The sequence below is a fragment of the Thalassophryne amazonica genome, chromosome 13, assembly GCF_902500255.1.
Source record: "Thalassophryne amazonica chromosome 13, fThaAma1.1, whole genome shotgun sequence".
Classification (NCBI taxonomy): domain Eukaryota; kingdom Metazoa; phylum Chordata; class Actinopteri; order Batrachoidiformes; family Batrachoididae; genus Thalassophryne; species Thalassophryne amazonica.
The window spans coordinates 58,383,942-58,404,184 of record NC_047115.1 but is presented as its reverse complement, the minus strand read 5'-3'; the positions used below and the strand labels follow the sequence as shown (position 1 = coordinate 58,404,184).

The following is a 20,243-nucleotide window of genomic DNA, read 5'->3' as shown; positions in this document are numbered from 1 at the left end:
AGACTGCCCCTCCCTGAGCCTGGTTCTGCTGGAGGTTTCTTCCTGTTAAAAGGGAGTTTTTCCTTCCCACTGTGGCCAAGTGCTTGCTCATAGAGGGTCGTTTTGACCGTTGGGGTTTTTCATAATTATTGTATGGCCTTGCCTTGCAATGTGGAGCGCCTTGGGGCAACTGTTTGTTGTGATTTGGCGCTATATAAGAAAAAAGTTGATTGATTGATTGATTGTTTCCCTTCAACTGCATTGTGATCAACATTACAACAACAGTCACTATTCAAATACTTAACCACCTGAATGTAAGCTTTAGATAATGCAACAAAACAGTCAACCATGTCACTTTTAACATTTTATTTTCCAATTCAGATTCTTACAGTACAATGAATATAATTATGCAAGTACAAATATTGACATTTTACTCCATGATGCAAAGGATTGTTACAAACACTAAAACAATGTGAATTATGACAATAATTTGACATTAGAAAACAATGATTCATTCTTAATTCATGATGTATTTGATTTTAATACGTATTTACAAAATTGTACATTTATCCTGCTTGTACTGGATTGGACCCTCTTCCCATGCAGAATTGCATTAATTCTTTGCTGAATTGATTAAAAAAATGGTGGAAACATTCTTTCAAGATTTTGGTCCACACTGACATCAGACAGTTGTCACATCTTTACACCAACAATAGCCTAAACTGTTGACAGAAGATAGGATGGATCCATGCGTTTGTTATTTGTACTGAATTCTGACCCTGGTAAGGCTGATGACACAACACTTTTCCAGTTCATTGTTCTATTTTGGTGAACCTGTGCCCAGTGGAGCCCGTTTCCTGTTCTTAAGTTCCTTTCACACCGGGCCTGCATACAGTTGCATATGCTGTGTATCTAATAATGCAGGAATGTCTGTGTCAGTTGCGCGAAGCGGGGGGGAGGAGCTTGAGGAGGTGAGAGCACTGAGGAGCTGCAGCCAGACTGTAATGAGCAGGTGTGGGCTCTGATTTCTCTTCTAGATTCTTCCTGTGACTGCGGAGCTGCAGCCGGCAATCACGTGCGATCCATCCGGGAGTGGACGTGGAGATGTCCTCCGTGAGGACACTGGATGTGGACATGTCCTCTACTTGGTGATCGGCCTGTGAGCAGGAGTTGATGGACTTTATTTAACACAATCTTGAGAGAACTCAAGAGGAGGTGAGCGCGCCAAGGAGCTGCAGCCAGGCTGTGTGATTTATAGCTTGACAACAATCACAGCAGGAATCATAAATTGGCGTCAGGTAGTGTTATACTGGGCCTCATGTATCAATGTGCGTACGGCGATATTTGAGCGTATATGGGGTGTACGCCAAAACGGCTGCGCCACTTGGCATTTATCAATGTGGTCGTTGGCGTACGCTGCGCTGAAAATATACACCAGGTCGAGAGGTGGCGTAAATTATACACCAAAATGAACCAGCGCTGGAATCCACATAAAAATGAATATGATTGGCCTGATAAACAGTGCCATCATACAAATCAATGCATATGTTACATAAATAACACTTTCCTGATTATACTACATAATAATCAATACAAATCCCGCTTTTGCGGGATTGCTGGTGTATCGAGCACGATCCGTGGCCACAGCGCTGACTGCAAAGAAAACGCTGCTCGCCTTTTTCTCCAGACTTCGAGCCTGGAGCCAGAGCAGCGCTGAGCTTAACTTTATGTGGTGTGATCGTTTTAGACAATGAAATTGATAATTAAGCTGTAGTGTTGTGATTCCCTTCGCCCGTGCTGCAATCAGGTTGTGTTGTCTCCATTCGTTTGTCACAATAAAATAAATAAAGAAACACATTGTAAGAATAAAGAAATCTGAAAAATTAGGCGTGTCTTTTTAAATGAGCGAGCAAATATCCACGTCAAGAATTATTGACATGTGAAAAGAGAATACAGTGGTCCCTCGCTATAACGCAGTTCACCTTTCGCGGCCTCGTCGTTTCGCGGAGTTTTTAGTCCAATTTTGCATGCCTTTTTTTTTACCGTGTTCTGTGTTCTGCGTGTCTGTTTATAAGAATCTTCTCGCCCAGAAGAAAAAAGAGTGCCACCACTACTCATAACTGTGTTTGTCACACCTGCAGCCAGGTGTGCGTGGAAAAAGGTGCGGCGTCAGGACGCAGAGGCGCGATCTGTGAAATACTGGTCAGTCACTATTAATAATTTCTTATGTGTCCAACCTCGTTCGTTGATCATTGAAATTAAATTCGTTAGTTCTAAAAGCCATCATAATTATTTATAGGAAAACGTTCTATTTTTATTTCTCAAACAAATGTTTGGGCCTGAAAACAGGTTGGTCTTATTTTTCTAATAAGGTTTGAACTTTGAGAAAGTTTACACACGAGAGAAGAGTGAGAAAATGTTAATGCCTGATTGAGAAAGTGTATAAAGTGGTTTTACAGCCTTAAAATGTCTATAATAATTATAAAAAATAACGCTGACTACGTTGCGGTTTCGCGTATTACGGGCTATTTTTAGAACATAACTCCAGCGATAAACGAGGGACCACTGTAACACTTTTTTGATTATACTACAAAACAATTAATACGACGGACGCTTTTGACGCTCTATTGGCATGCGTCGTGATTGGTGGAGTTCTTTTTCTTTGCCGTCTTCCTGGCTTCCATGTCGTAAAATGAGGGTGTGTCTGAAGCGGAGTCTGAATATTTATGGGCGTGTTTATTATAATTACGATTGTTTTCACCCGCCGCATTTATCAAGGTCGCGTCAGGCGTACGCCGGAAATGGGCAGGTGCACACTGCTTGATACATGTCACGGCAACTTTGGTGTACTTCAAATTTACACCGTAAATTTACGCCACAAGTGCGCAACTTTGATACATGAGGCCCATTGTGTGGGTGTGGCATCCAGTCACATTAAGTACCGTTAAGTTGCCTCAACTTGCATGAAAACTACTTCCTTTCTGCATCCAGTGTTCTATGGCAAAAATCTGCCAAAAAATTAAACTTTTAATTTTTTGTGTCCAATTCGTGTTGCCCTTTGCGTCCCTCAGAGTATTGTGGCATTAGGCTCCAAAACTCGGTGTTGTCATGATGCCGCATGATGCAACTCTATGTTGGCCCGGTGTGAAAGGGGCTTTAGACCCCTGTCACACATAGCAAGAATGAGCAGGATTCAAGCAGAATCAGCTGGAATGGGGGAAAAACAAAACAAAACCTTGAGGTGCAGTCAGGAGGGACAGACAGTTAGACAGCCGTGACAGTCAACTGCTGGACAACCACGTAGAATGTGGGCAGATCCGGTCCGGACTGCGTTGTGCACACCAGCATGACTGCAGGCCAAATGTTGTTGGACAACAGTAAGTAGACACGGACTGCTGTCAGACTGCACCAGAATCCTAATTAAAGCGCTCAGACTGCCGGATGGATGCACCCGAGTGCTGTCACTCACTCACTCACTCACCCACCCGCCGATTCGCTCATCCACTCGCTCCCTTACGCGCACTGACCTCTGAGAAGGACATCGCACCGCTAGGATAAAGTGAGTGTCATGAGTGTCCCCCACATGACAAACTGTCAGCACTGTGCTCACGGACACAGCACAGTGACTGCAATGTGATGAGCACACTGAGTGCTATGCACTGCGCTGTCCGGTTGGAGCATCGGCGTGGCGCGGGACGGTGCCTGATATGGGATATTTTTATGGCCGAGGCATTTGTGAGCTAACTTTACAGCACACGTGCAGCTGCGGCAAGAGAGACTTAACCACAGGCTGTAGCACCTGGCCGATGTCCGCCCTGTGCTGTGATATGCACCTGGGGCCGAACCGGAGGTGAGTTTACATGTTTACTTATGGAGTCATGGGCTGGCGAAACAGTTCCACTGTCATTCCTCTGACAGAGTTCAATGGTAAATATGTTATGTGTATTATGGGGGCGACATCCCTTTGAGCTGCATTGCAGGTGTTGTACCAAGACTCTGAAACGCTCACTGACGCACTGACTTGGAGTGACATACAGTGCTTTTCGGGTTGATTGCACAATGTCCACTTCACAAGATGGATGAGTGCCACATACATGTTGCATATGAACATTTCCTTTGCGCTCCCTGAATCGGATCCAGTGGAGGTGCACGTACATGACACAAGAGGGACATGCCAGCAGGATCTGACGTGCCCCATCTGTTTCGGGGTTCGCCTGACCACGATCAGATTGTTCCGAATGCTGTTATGATGCCGTACAAATATGTAGATTGCAGTGGGATTGTGCTTAGACTGCACATAGACTGCTGTTCGATGGGTGTCCTACATAGACTGCGCCACAAGTGTTTTGCACATGTGCAAAATACTCGTTGACTATGTCGACTGCTCTGAGACAGCTGTCCAACATTTTCAGACCGCACCTCGACAGTTTTCAAATGTGGGTCAATTCGTCATTCTTTTGTGCCTCATTCATTCTGTGTGTGACGGGGGTCTTAGGTGACAAGTCTATATTTCATTCTGCTATGGTCTTCTGCTGCTGTAGACCATCTGCTTCCAGTTTCAACTTGTGTTCGGAGATGCCTGGCACAATCATGATAATTTGAATCCCAGTTCTGTCTGCTGGAATGTCCTTGCAGAAGCCCTAGAAACTTAAAATTGCTTCCAATGTGCAAACTGTCTCATCTTGAGTGGCTCAATGTGACGGTTTGTAAATGTCTTTGTACACAGTTCATCTTAAAAGGCCATTTAAAATGGGATTGCAGAATCCCGATAACCACAGTATAGCAAACCATTTCATGAAATCCAACACAAAAATAGGTTTTTATATTTTCAGCATTCAATATTACCCAAACGCTTGTTATAATGCTGCGTTTACACATAACAAGAAGTCACGAATGCCACGAAGTATACATTCTTGGCCGCTGATCATGAATGTGATGATTTGAGGCAGAGGCGTCGGGTGTCCTCAGGAACTGCTGCAACCTGTTACCATGTTACAATTAATGACACGTGTTGCTGGCGAATTATCAAGAACCATTACACACGGTCAAGAATAATGTTTTGCGCTACTGCGCTTAACAGCACATCGTTACGTTCTGTCATGCTGTGAATGAGGCGAATTGTTTCCACACACACACACACACATTCATCCTAGCATCAGCTGCTGAACAATTCCTATCGCTCCAGTTTGCTCCTCAAAATCCACAGCAGAAGAACTTTGTGACTGCATGCTTAGTTGGGCTCTGTGCCATGGAGTGGCGCAGAGAGGAGACGACGAGGGAGCCAGATGTGTGGCCCCACACGGCTCTTATCTCGCTTATTTTCCCCAAACATCAGGCACAACAGCAACAGGTGGAACATCTGCAGGAGCATGCTGATGAGCATTGGAACGAGACTTTTAGCCGACTTGGCGTCACTGTCCTTCAGCATACTGCAGCAATGAAACTGAATGCAGTGCAGTAGGGTTTAATTGTGCGCACATCAGAGAAGAACACTGTCACGCTCTATTAAGGATCACCACTAATCAAGATGGAGCAACACTCAACTGCGACCTCTGTGACATAAGGCGAAATGAGGGTGGTGCGTGACATTCGTGGAATATTTTTTGACAGCCAAAATCATGCTCCATGAAAATCACAAATATCACGCACCAACACGCACTATTAAGAAACCTATTCAGATGTGTTAAGTCATGTTAAGAATGTCAGGAACATGCCAAGAATGATGCAAATATGGCATTCGTAACACGCCCTGCCTACGAGTAAACGCAGCATAACTGTCTATCAGAAATTAAACAGTGTTGTTTACTTGATTTCTGGTGTCAAATGTGTGAGCCCAAGCCTTCAGCTTTTCCTTCACATTCCTTGCTTCAGGCCGTTCCTCTGGCTTTTTACAGAGCATTGAGACTATCAGTTGGTTCTGCGGAAAAAAGTTACAGAAAGCTCAGTAACAGTTTTGACAAACACTGTTCAGTAATCGCATCAACATGCCACTTCTCATAAAAATACATTTACCCCAAGAAACCAAGCAAGTTTCACAATGTCACTGAATATATATATTAATGGTGTAATGTACATGTATTTGTATTGAACCATTTCGGTACGGGACGTTCGGTTCGGTACAAGACTGTGCACGGGTGAGTTCGTGTTGCGTGTGTTTACATTCAGCATTGCCAACTAAGCAAATTTCTCTCTAAATCTGGCAACTTTCCAAACCCTCTTGACGACTTATTTTCTCACAAGCGTCTAGTGACAAATCTAGCTACTTTTCCTGGCGTTACTGAAGACTTCGCAGCCAGACTGTAGTCCCCAGACTTTGAGAAGCTGCAGAAACATCTCAAGGATGATCAGTGGAAACAGGATGCACCCGAGCCCAATCCCGAGCTCCATGGCAAAGGCTGTGAATATTTAAGTACATGTGATTTCTTTTTTGTTTTTTAATAAGTTACCAAAAACCTATCAGCTGAGTGTAACCAGGGCCCATTTAGAAGCAGCTAAAACTCTTGTGCTCCAACAAAAGACATGCATAGAAGAAACTGGGAGGACTGTTAGGATGGCTGCAGCTAGACAGATGCAGAGCTGCACAGCCGATAGAGATGATCTGTGTTTACCTGCATCCATGCAGCTCCAGGGCACCTTTTAATGATGCCTCATCTGGCTGTCTTGAATAACTTTTGGCCTGCACTACAAAAGGCCCTTCGTTGTGATTTAGGACTTTGTGTTTAGGACAATGTTTCCTTGCCTTCGCAAGGAAACCTTTCCACTTTCACTCTCAGTTTGGTGACTGAAAGTGAAAGTCTCTGTTGTCACCGAGCAGCAGCGGGTCTCCGCCTCCTCCAGCTGACCGCTGCAGCCTGTAAAGCGCTGAGAGGAGGGATATCTACAATCCTCCTCACTCAGACTCGCTCAGCCTACTGACTTCGTTTGCTGTGCTGTGGTTAAATAGTCCCCAGACTTTGAGAAGCCCTGGCCTTGAGAAGTTATTTTAATAAGTGATGGCCAATTTTAATGGCAAAATAAATAAACAAACCAAGAATCAAGTTTATTTGTGGTTCTAAATATTTTTAAGGTGGTTTTACTCACTTTTTTTGCCTCTGCCACAATGTTTTTGTTTTCAAAACTTTATTTAAAAAGATATACTAACAAACATTAAACAAACAGTTAATAGAAAGAGATAGAAAATAAAAGAAATTGTACAAAAGTAAAGGGATTCTTTAACATTAATTCTCTTAAAAAAAACCTTAGAGTGTGACAGTTTTGGACAAGTTAATTTTTCTGGCAAAAAATATGAAGGTTTAATAAAATTGAACAGGGCTTCACGCTGGAACCGTTGTGCTGCTCTTTACTTGTGGAAAGGTTTTGTTAAAACCTGTTTACTAGGTATTTATTTTTTAGAATATTTCATACATTTGAGAACATTTTATTTAACTTATTACCAGGCAGCACTTTGCAATTACTTTATTTTCCTGTTTGTATAATGTTACAATAAATTGTTGGTTTAAACAACAAGCAAATTTAGGTTTTGCATTTTGTTCCCATACTGAACCGAAAATGAAGCGAACCGTGACCTCATAACAGATGTACGTACCAAACTGTAATTTTTATGTATCGATATATAAATATGTACACACCTGTGTACGTGTGTGAGTAAGAGTGTTGGGAATTAGATCATGTTCCTCACTGGAATGCTTGACAATTTTTTTCGAGCAAGTCATCGAGCCAACTGAAGCAAAGGCACGTACGACAGACAATCTGACAGTCCGGAGTGAGACTGCGTTTTATCTCACCATCAGTTATTTATTTTTTAGGAATAATTCATTAACCAGATCCATGGAGCTCTGTGTGAATTTGGATAAACGCACAGTGGAGAAAACTGATTTCAAACAAGACAGCAGTCGTGACTTTTTTCAGTTGTTGAAATTTTTTTTTAATTAATTTTTTTAATGCATTTCAAATTTCTCATGTGAGCGCTTTCCCAGTGATAGAAAGGTGTTAATTATTTAATGTTGCCGTATGATGACAAAATGACCACAGATCATTTCTCTGTCATCTGCGTGTTACATGTGCGCATGGACTGATTCACAGCCACACACATATTTGGCTGCTCAGATATTTTGATGTGGCAACATGTTAAGCTAAAATTTAAAGAAAAGAAAAAAAAAAACAAAACAACGTAGCTCATTTTCTATTTAAAAAATATAAGCAAGCGGTGGGAATAAACAGCATCCTGCCTGTCTGCGGCTCTGGGCTCGTACAACATAGGGGAGGTGATGGTCTAGGGGTTAAGGTGTTGGGATTGAGTCCAGAAGATCATGGGTTCAAATCCCCGCCTGACTGGAAAATCACTAAGGGCCCTTGGGCAAGGCCTTTAATCCCCTATTGCTCCCGGTGTGTAGTGAGCGCCTTGTATGGCAGCACCCTGACATCAGGGTAAATGTGAGGCATAATTGTAAAGCACTTTGAGCTCTGATGCAGATGGAAAAGCGCTATATAAATGCAGTCCATTTACCATTTCCATCATAATTTCTGTGCTCAATTAATGACAGCAGTGCTCGAGTCAATCAATACGTGGCCGAGACTGATAAAATGCTCAAGCTTGGCCTTATCTAATGTGTGAGCCACAGATGTTCATCTGTGCAATAACTTTTTGTCTTACAAGTTAATCTGTTGAGAATGTCAAATGAGGCTTAATTTACCTCTTCAGGAAACACCACTGAAAACTCTCTCGGAAGTTCTTGGCTTCTGACACTGTCCCAAATCTGGTATTTATACAGTGATTAAAAACATGAAAGAACACAAACACATAAATAAATGAATAATTGACATTAACAGATAATGAAGTGCCACTGTATTTACTATTTGTATTTAATTCTGAAAATAAGTCCACTGTTGATACAGGTCTGATTTGTATGCCCAGGCTTGCGTCCATTCTGTCATTTCAAGTCACTAATCAGTCTTCAATAATTAAATATATCAAACAATTATTACAAAACAATAATAATCCACTTATAACAATGGTACTGCCTAAGAACAACGTACCTGTATTTTTTCGTGGACAGTGACGAATGCCCAAAGCAGTTCAAAGTATATTAACCCCAGAGAAAATATGTCCACTTTTCTGTCATACTTCTCACTCTTCTGTTATAAAGCAAACACAGGACATTATCAAGACGGACTGAAGCTTCCTTATGTTTCTCATCAGTTATACAAAGAGTGTAAATGAATGACTGCTGTTCTCATTTTGCACTTATAATTAGGGTTAGAACTAATAGGATGAATTTCACCAATGAAGTAATAATGTCAAATAGTGGAATTCTAAATTTTCTGCAATTAAAATATTATTAAAAAAAAAAAAACTATAGAACATGAAATATTCATACCACTGAACTCAAACATTCATTAGTTGTATAATGTCAACACAGACTATCTTACTTGTTCAGGAGCCATGTAAGATGTTGTTCCAGCTTCATCTGTTCTCAACACTAGATTCACCTCATCTTCAACACTATCATCAGTGACCAGGCCGAAGTCCCCAATCTTTACTTGTTCATCCAGTCCAAACATGATATTGACAGGCTAAACAGGAAGAGGAGGAGAGGAAAAAGCTTGTTTGTAGAAAAAGACATGGGTGGAATATGTGCTTCAACTATATGTTAAACACGCAGTCCATCTGTTATACCTCCATCACACTAGAGACCGAATGAGCCCAAATGCAGCCCGAATGAAAAGTCAACCGCTATTCGGGCAAAGTCGGGCGCATTCGAAAGCCTCAGACAGCTATCTGAATGCAATCCAAATACTTGGGCACAGTCGCACGGCCAGCCCGAATGCGGAGCACATGCAGTAAACTGTCGAGGTGCGTTTGAGGTGGAAAAAGCCTGAACAGCGCTCGAAATGCAGTCTGATCACAGTCTGACTGTGTTCTAAATGTTCTGACGGCATCAAAACAGCATCCAAAACAATCTGAATTCGTTAGAGGGTAAAGCCCTGGTCAGACCGAATAATAAAGCCATGAATAATGAGCCACGTATGGATTTGTCAGAAATTTCAGTGATTATTCAAATAACGAGCCACATATATGATGTTCTTCTGAATGAATTGCAGGAAACAGATGTTAAAAAAGGCTACAAGGGCTTTCTCAGAGTGGAACCTGCTCTGTTGCACGTAGCCTGCCCTGTCCTCGTAGCTGCGAGGTACTCAGATAATGGGTTTCTAACAGCCTCATACTCACCACTAACATGCCTCCAATAGCCTCATTTGTCCTCGTAGTACGTCGTACACAAATCGCCCTGTGCTATTTTTTTCTAAATTTTGAACTTCACGAAATTAGTGCCACGCTCAGAGATGAGCCTCGTTAGCTGAATAATCTGCCTCTAAGAGCCACTATTCTCCCATGATTCTTGAATAACTCGACTCGCACAAAAAAATTCATGCTATGTGGCTCATTATTCCTCGTTCATTATTCGGTCTGACCAGGGCTTAATTCACCATGGTCAGGTAAGCCAAATCCTGCCAGCACGTCTAGAGTGTGCACCGGATGAGCTGGACAGCACCCTGGTAACCCGGTCGGTGTATTAAGAACATATTGTAATGTGCAAAGTCTGTGGGATGCAATCATCATGCGTCACATAGCCACAGAGCTGCACACCGCTCCTGAAGGGGGTATGATATCCATAATAAACCTTACATTACAGATACACTGTCATCCTCTCTCATGTGTTAGATGATATATGTGACATCATGATCATCATAGCTGTTAACACCACAAGCAGAAGCCCTGCATCGCACTGGTGCCCCACAGCGCATAAATGCGTTTCAGAGGCTCAGTACAACTAATTACGGTTTCACACCTGTAATACACATATTATAACATACACACCATGTCACTCTGTAGGAGGACTGAGGGTGTAACTGTTTCACCAGGCCATTACAACATAAATAAAAATAAAAAGCCACCTTTGTAACGCTCCAGATGCGTGCCACAGCACAGGGCAAACACTGGCCAGGAGCGGCAACCTGCGATGAACTCCCACTAGTCTTGGCTACGTACGAGACGCGTGCCGTCCACCGTGCCGCACAGCCCCGCCGTGTGCCCAAATAATCACATTGCCACGCTGTCCCATCGTTGAAAGGTCAGTGTGCGCAAGGGAAGGGTGGGATTGCGAAGCAATGAGTGAATGGGTGTGTGAGTGAGTGACAGCATGTGTTTTCCTGTCCATACATTTGGTGTATTTTGATATGTAGTATCGGCAGGTCTTGCGCAAACGACAGACACAGCACTGGCCAAACCCTCCTCTCCCTGTGTTTACTGTCCAGACTTGTAGACATCGGGTGGCAATCGACCGCATTTGTCCGGCAGTCGGTGTGCTTTATTTATGATCTTAGTACATTCTTACAGCATTCTGTGTCCCTGTTTTCCAACAGCGTTTACACTGTGATCATGCGCATACACATCAGTCAAAGTCGTCATACAGCATTCGTACACGGCTGTCTTAATGTCTGTCCCTCCAAACTTGATATTTGGCTTTTTTTTCCCCACATTTGGCCTGGTTCAGTTTCATTCGTGCAGATTCTTCCTAAGTGTGACGGGAACCTTTAGATTGTCTGATGAACAATACAAATCTGGGTAAACTATACAAGTACCGTAGAAGTGAAATGGAAAGATAATGAAAAAGAAGTATCCCACCAGCCAATAAAAAAAAACAAAAAACAAAAACAAAAATTGTAATCCAAACTGTGAATACACTTCATTTCAATTTACTTTATGTATAACGTGGCAAATCACAACATAAGTTGCCCCATGGCACTCCACAAGGGTAAAGTCTAAACTTACCCAACCATCTGAATAAGCATGTAGACAAGAAAAAACTCACTCTGGCATTTTCTGATTAAGAAACCTTAAACAGGGCAGCACGGTAGGTTAGTGGTTAGCACTGATGCCTTACAGCAAGAAGGTCGAGGGATCACATCCCGCCTTTTCTGTGTGGAGTTTGCATGTTCTCCCCGTGTCTGCGTTGGTTTCCTCCGGGCACTCTGGTTTCCTCCCACAATCATGCTTCTTTATCTGCCCCTGACCAAGGCAGCATCTCTACATCTGGAGTTGGCCCCCCCAGGTGCCGTACTGTGGCAGCCCACTGGTCCTAGTGGTTGCATTGTGTCTAAATGCAATTAGGATGGGTTAAATGCAGAGGACACATTTCATTGTATGCATGTACAATGAAAATAAAGGCTCTTCTTCTTCTTCTAAACAGACCAGACTCAGAGGGGCGGACAACTGCTTTGGCCATATTAACAATAACAAAGCTCAAAGTACAAGAAAGAACTGTCAAACATGCCAAACAAAACCAGAAAAAGAGTTGCTTATATTATGAATCCATAGGCCATCATAACCCAAGTCATCATGTGGTGGAGGTTTTCATCCTGCAAGTTCAGTCAAACTGCATGCTTAAGGTGTCCTTAAGGTGATCCATGCACTTGCACGTACTTTGTCACGACAATTCCACCCGCTGTGTTCCCAGCTGGACGCTGTGCTTTGTTCCGCTGGATGCTGAGGTCAAGCACCAAGTGGGGGCGTTGCCCAGGACCTTCTTGCTGTAAGGCAACAATGCTGCCACAAAATGAAATATTTTGCATCTCTGCACACTCACGTGCATCATTAGGGTAACAAACCAGACCTGTTTTTAATGTTGCTGAGTGAATTGAAGACTATATTATTCAAACAACAATCATATTGGTAGCAACTGAGCAGCTGTGTCAGTGCCATCATGTGAGTCTTTCTGCTCACAAGCATGTGGATCGCACCATGGAAAAACTATCAAGTGCACTTCACAGAAAAATTAACTCATCAGTACTTTGTCAGTATTTTATTGGTCTGGGGAGCAGTTCCAGATGGACGACACCACAGAACATCTCTGCAAGTCAGGCCAGACATGCACCATGAGGCCAATGATGTGCCAAAAGGCATCTGGCAGGTGGTCACTTTTTGGCATATCACCAGCAACAGACACAGGCGAGAGTGCACACAGTAGTTAACAAATGAGGTGAATACTTTCTCAAAAAACCATGTAGAACACTTAAGATGTTTTGAAAACTGCATAAAAGTCTTGTGTAATGTCCAGGTTAGTCCAAAATAATGAATCAAAGTTATGTCACCTTCAGGTCTCTGTGGATGAGCATCCAGGAGTGAATGTACTCGACACCACTGGCGATTTGCTGAGTGAATTTTAGACTGTCTGCTCTTCTCTTGAAATCTGACACAGTTTTCTCATTCATTTCATTTATCCACTTTTCAAGTGTTTTAGTGTCACATAACTCCATTTCAATGTAGAGGTACTGTACAGAGGAGTTACGGTTAGTCTGTGAGGAGGCAGTGCTGGAACTAGGAAAGAAAGAAAAACAGTTGAAATTATACATCTCCAAGTCCATCTTACAGTACAAATTTAGCAAGTGGTGGGACTTACCTGCAAGAGCTGTAACTGTCATCCTCCTCGTCCATTTGGTATAATGTATCCTCCAGCCAACACGTGTAGTACCTAAGAATGTTGCGGTGATGAAGGTCTGATAATGCTTTCACCTCTCGCAGAGCTTTTCTGATCAACAGCATTACAAGAAGTTGAATCAGTAACTACAACATGCAAATGACGTTGTACTCAGTTGTTACTTATAAGTTATTTTATATATGCATCCAGAAAGTATTCACAGTGCTTCACTTTTTACACATTTTATGTTACAGCCTTATTCCAAAATAGAGTCAATGAATTTTTCCCCTCAAACTTCTACACACAACACCCCATAATGACATGAAAAAGTTTTTTTTTTTTTTCATTTTTGCAAATTTATTAAAAATAAAAAAAAAAAACCTAAGAAATCACATATACGAAAGTATTCACACCTGTTGCTAAATACTTTGTTGATGCACCTTTGGCAGCAATTACAGCCTCAAATGTTCTTGAATATGATGCCACAAGCATTGGCGCAAATATCTTTGAGCAGTTTTGTCCTCTTTGCAGCACCTCTTAAGCTCCATCAGGTTGGATGGGGACTGTCAGTGCGCAACCATTTTCAAGTTTCTCCAGAGATGTTCAATCAGATTAGGTCTGGACTCTGGATGGGCCACTCAAGGACATTCAGAGTTGTCCTGAAGCGACTCCTTTGATATCTTGGTTGTGTTCTTAGGGTCATTGTCCTGCTGAAAGATGAACCGTCGCCCCAGTCTGAGGTCAAGAGCACTCTGGAGCAGGTTTTCATCCAGGATGTCTCTGTACTTTGCTGCATTCATCTTTCCCTCAATCTTGACTAGTTTCCCATAGAACAGAGGACATTATTATTATTATTATTTCCATTACCTGATGGTCAACTTCAGTTTAAGCACCGGCTGGTGCTCAAGCCAGTAAACCAGTTCTCACACCAGAAAACCACTGTGTAAAACTCTGGTGTGGAACGGAGGACAATTCTTGTGTCTTGCCCTTTAATCCACACAAAGGTGACTCACAATTGACATCTTTAAATGGCTTTGAGACGGATTAATGAAGAAATTGCCGACCTGCCACTGGAAGCGAAACAGAGAACCAGGGAACAGCGGGTCGAAGTGCTGCTTCGTTGCTTCAAGCAGACCCTCTGCAGTCTGCAATCAATGCAGAGAAATGATCATTTTCCATTAAACACCCTCAAAAACAACGGCTACCTCGGTGTCCCGAACTGAAGGACCGATAAGGGAATCGTTCAGCAAAAAGCCTATTGATGTCAACATTTTTGTTGTAGTAGAAATGTACTTTCTGGCTTCTATCCGTATTGCATTCAATGTGCATCGGAGGGAAAAAAAAAAAGTCGATGCAAGCAGGCAGCGACCGATCCATCACAATTCAACCCTTTAATTGAATTAATGCACACTGAATGAATCGATGCACTCACATCGCGCATGTTTGTATCTAGATACCGATTCGTATTGATTAATCTCCAAATGCCTATTATGTACATGCGATTTCTTAGTTTTATTTTTAATAAATTAGCAAAAATCTAAACAAACAAACAAACAACAACAATAAAACTTTTTTCACACTGTCATTATGGGGCATTGTGTGTAGAATTTTGAGGGGAAAAAAGAAATTTTATCCATTTTGGAATAAGGCTGTAACAAACAAATGTGGAAAAAGTGAAGCACTGTGAATACTTTCCAGTGAGGGAGAGAAATACATGTTGCAACTTCTACAGTATAATCCTCGGGTGACTTACTCTTTACCACGTACAATCTTTACAGCGTAATCCTTCTCCAGCAGTTTGTGTCGTACTTTGTAAACAGAACCAAAACCCCCTTTGCCAAGATGCTTGATGGACTCATAGGTTGATGTAAACCTGAACAAGCCATCAATTATGGGAAGACCACACAAATATGATTGAAGAACGATAATAATACACCACTTGCAGTGGAAAGGAATGTCCTTTTGTTTTATTTACCTTGACTGGGTCGATGGCTTACTGTGACAACTCCCTACATTTTCAAACTCAGAACCCTGAAAGAATAACATAATACATTCATAAAAACATAAGGTAAAACATGCAGACTAAAAAAAAAAAAATAAGCTTTCAATAATTCTATGCTTGAGTTCCACCTGCATTCAGGGTGTGTAGTTTACTTATTGTTTTTTATGTATTACAGAAGTTTTAAGACAATGAGTATAAATAAACAGACCTCATCCTTGGATTTGTTTGGTGAATCGATGATTATTGCTGAGTCAATACTTGTCACTGACTTGACTTGTGCAAATGCTCTCACATAATCCCTTGAAAAACACAAGTATCACCATGAGTGAAAGTCAAATAAATAAACAAACAGATCAACTACTAATATAAAAAAAAGACTTACAGTGGAGTTGTATCTGTTGACCGTCTGGCTGATGCCTCACCTTCAGACACAGTAGACCTTATTGACATCTAAAATGTACAAATAATGAATTACATTTGAATACATGGGTACAATACTTATACCCTGTGAAAGGCGGTAATTGAACACATCAATAAATGAGTCCTCAAATTTGTTAACACGATAATATAAAACCAATGAATGATATATAAACGTCCATATAACGAGGACAAAGCTATTCAGATCTTGTGGATGGTGATGCACCAACTCAATCCAAAAAACAAATTTGCAATATCCCATAGACATGTCTTCCACCCATTGGATGGTTAGAAAATGCTGCATGGATAAGACATTTAGAGCAGGTGCAGTTGTCAGTAAGAGAAAGCTTTGGTCTGGTGGCCACCAAAGCCACTGCTGGTGTTCAATGTGTGGTTGAGTGGGTTAAGATCACTATCACCTTCAAAAGGTAGATTTGGTTTACAGTGAACTGAGCCAGCTTCCTTCACATTTAAAACATAATAAAAACAGTGACAACAGTGCTTCATCCTAAGAGACAGGGATCAGTGCAACTAAATAAATACTACACAGAACCATCATAGCAGATAAAAACAGGATAAGAATGAATAGATTAAAGGATATTAACTGAGTGAGAGGTCTGTATGGGGAAATATCAGACTGAAATGTAAGTACGTACCAAGCGTCAGCGAGGTCCATGCAGAAAAACACAGATGTCTGCTATCCCCGTACAGACCGAGCAAGTGAGGTTAATAATTTGTTGATTAAATGGCTATTTTATTATATATATATATATATATATATATATATATATATATATATATATATATATATATATATATATATATATAAAACTATGCTGCTGACTGTGTTCCCTTTCTTCACCTCCATGAAGAACTTGCTAATAGATGGTCCAGTTGTTAGCTGGTAAGCTTACAATCTGTGTGTTTTTTTTCTGGTTTGTAATGAAAATATGCGTTGTGGATGGACTGTCATGGTAACCGGTCCATTATGGGAAAATATACGACCGGTAATCAGCCAAGTATTAAAGTATTAAATCATTTTTCAAATCATTTTACTTTCAAATGTGTAGAAACTTTTGTCACCACTGAACAAGAATTCTAACAAAGTGGAACGTGGAAATTATATGTAATGATATACAAATATAAGAAATGATTAATGACCTTGCTATCCCAGTCTGATTGTTCTTGAAGGGCAGACCAGGCCAGCGCAGCAGCATTTTGTCTGGCCTCCTTGACAGTTATACCCTGACCCACAGGATACTCTTTATTTTTGATAACAATTTTGTAGAAAAACCTGTTTTAAAAGAAATAAACAAGGAAAAAGATTAATATTGCAAACGCTTTCATATACTTTAAGTGAGCAGAAAGCATCTTTGGGACAGAGGGTCAGAGTCATACTTACACAAAGTTATGAGATGGACCTCTCCTTTCCACTTCAATGAAATTATGGGAAGTGTTTATTTTCTGACAGTAATTGTTTATAAGGCCTATGTAATTTCTTGTAAGATCGGGCTCCTTAGGCTTCACATTCATCTTTTCTGTCATATTACTGTAATAACAAAATAAAATAAATTAATCAATGCATCAAATGGAAAACAAGAATTAAAGATATAGTCACCTTCAAATAAATTTTGTTCCTTTGTATTTAAATAGAACATTCACAATTTTACATGTATTGCCAATATAGCCTAGTTCACTATGTACAGAATATATTTTTGTTATTAATTTTTGGAGATTTGGAAAACTATACTTTTTTGAAATCTTAGGACCTACTGAACCTGAAAAACAATGTTTACATTTTTCCATGTATTCCATGGCAGCCATCTTGGATTTTCAAAATGGATTTTACCATTCTGCAGCAGCGCGGGACCCTCCCACACCGGAGGACACTGCAGCCCCCGTGCCCGCAGCGAAGGACACTGCAGTCCTACGTCACTGTCCAGAGGACATCAGTACAAGACATCAGAAGTCTTCAGTTCCTGGTTCCAGGGTGGCCGAAGATGGGCACACCTCACTTGGTGCAGTTTCAGTTCTAGAGGGCACGGTTGGCGACCCTAAAAACAATGCTGCAGCTCCTGAGAGCACATCCGGTGACAACCTGACTGTCCCTGTATGGCCTGTGGATGAGTTGCTCAACGGCATACCAACTGCACCCTGCTGGCCTACTGCTAAATAGACAGGCAATGGCCGGACTGCCACCCGCCCGGCGACTCCCTTGCCTCCTGATGACGACCAGACTACTGGCCACCTGACAACTCACGTAACTCCCTACACCTCCTGACTGCTGGCTGCCCAATGACACCCCGATTGCTGGCCACCTGACTCCCATACCTCCTGCAGACCCTTCAGTGCAGTGCCCCCTTTGTGCCCTCTCTGCTCTCTGCTGGCCGCACAGATGCCCTCTTGATCTGCAAATGTGTTGCCTGTCATTCTTGGTTTTATTAATAAAGAGTATTACGAGGTCCTCTGTCACCTTTGTGATACTGTGCCCCGCAAGTGACCAGATCTGTGTGCTGCAAAACGGTGGCAGCTCCATCATGACATTGCACCTGCCCATTCGGCTCAGCTGACTCAGGCGCACCTTGTAGATCGGAGGGGCTTTTTCTACCAACCAAATATAAAACTGAAGCAGAAAATGATGGGTACAGCTTGAACTCAAGCTATCATCTGGACATATTTCTCACACAGATTTTGCTGGGTATCTGCAGGAAAGTAAGACAACACTCACACAAGAACCATGCGCTTCTTCCTCCATGGTGTCTGAAAAATCTCACAGAGCAAAGCGGCTATATTTGACATAGACTCACCCCCAAATTACTTTACCAGCAATAAAATTAGCTCTAGCTTTACAATATACCACCAAAAATACAGGTACTTTATAATAACTAAATTTAATACAAGTAAATTTTGTGAATTGTAGCAAATCAAAAGGAACCAAAACTTTAATAACAGTATAATTCCACAGAGAGCAATACACTATTATTATAAACCAGAGGTCTCAAACTGATTCCAGATAGGGCTAAGAGGGTGTAGGTTTTCTTTACAACCGCCCACTCCACCAGGTGATTTCATTGATTAACGTCACTTTAAGCAGATGGAATCTGAAATCACCTGGAGTGGGTGGCTGTAAAGAAAACCTGCACCCTCTGGAATCAGTTTGAGACCTCGGTCATAAACTAATGTACACAAGCAGACATCGGCCATCTGTGAGAATAAACGTTTCTTGCAGAATAACATATGCTTGAATTAGTTTCTTCTTTGTTTGTTAGAGATACAGACCACAGAGACTGTGGAAAAAAATCAACCATATCAGCAACTGGCTGATTAGAACTACCTCACAATTTATCGAAAGGTTATTCACTGCAAAAGTTCTGAATGCATACAAAGAAAAAAATAAAATCTGGATGGATTTTTTCTTAATTAAAATATTTTGATACATATATGAATATCAATCACTATCTGATCTGTGGATTATTTTACTGATGCACTGTGATTTCGAGATTAATTTAAATCAGACATGAACATCCCATGGGTGGTTGTGGACATGGAATTGGAGTGGCAAGGCCTCCATTGCTGAGTTTGCTGATTTGAGTTGTAGCCAGACTGTTATTGGTGCTTGTCGTGGTGGCAGTCCAAGAACTTGATGCTCTCTGTTACTGCAATACAATTCTACCTACGGGTATCAATAAAGTAACCTGAAACTGATATATATTTTAATCTGACAAATGTCCACATCCATTATCAAACGAACTTCACTGCAATGCAAAATTACTGAGGCTTTCTGGTAATAATCACTCCATCTCACCTCCCCATATAAATCCATAAAGTCTGTCCTGCCCACATAATTTGTTGCAAAAAAGGGATTTATTATTCAATCATGCTGCACGCAAGATGAGATTTTCATGGAGGCAGAAAAGGAAATATTTTGCGCCTTTGCATGCCAACTATGATTCATGTTCATTAATAGGGTGAGAAACAAGACCCATTTTTAACCTAGATGTTGTTGAAGGAAATGAACACTATATTATGAAAGTAGCAATAATGATATTTACTTAATTAAACTTGATCAGTGTCTGAGTTGTTTGTGCAATATTAAATGCAGCCATGTACTGTCAGCTCTGTGTCACACAAGCTACAGTGCAGTACAGTTTGCATTGTTCCAGAATTTGCCATGATCAGTTTCTTTATTACTTCATACAGATTCCATGTAACTGCCAATCTGGCCCCCTTCATTCCTACATCCACAGCACATGACTCGGGTGTCAGACAACATCTTTTGGCCATGTGAGAACCTGACTGCAGCTGGCTGCAGACTTGGTTGCCGTCTTTGATATGCCTCTCAGGCACTGCTTGGTGGAAGTGATAACAAG

At 41.5% G+C, this 20,243-nt stretch overlaps 1 protein-coding gene across 1 annotated transcript in view; it reads right to left on the bottom strand.

Annotated features, from left to right (window-relative positions):
* Positions 1–4,600: 4,600 nt before the first annotated feature.
* Positions 4,601–20,243, bottom strand: part of eif2ak2 (eukaryotic translation initiation factor 2-alpha kinase 2) — a 65,695-nt gene continuing 50,052 nt past the window's right edge. The window contains 13 exon segments of the mRNA XM_034184384.1: positions 4,601–4,832; positions 5,760–5,896; positions 8,673–8,735; positions 9,016–9,114; positions 9,409–9,552; positions 13,129–13,354; positions 13,437–13,565; positions 15,208–15,327; positions 15,430–15,485; positions 15,665–15,755; positions 15,839–15,906; positions 17,035–17,167; positions 17,276–17,422. Of these exon segments, the coding sequence (XP_034040275.1) occupies positions 5,768–5,896; positions 8,673–8,735; positions 9,016–9,114; positions 9,409–9,552; positions 13,129–13,354; positions 13,437–13,565; positions 15,208–15,327; positions 15,430–15,485; positions 15,665–15,755; positions 15,839–15,906; positions 17,035–17,167; positions 17,276–17,422 (1,405 nt within the window). The 3' untranslated portion in view covers positions 4,601–4,832; positions 5,760–5,767.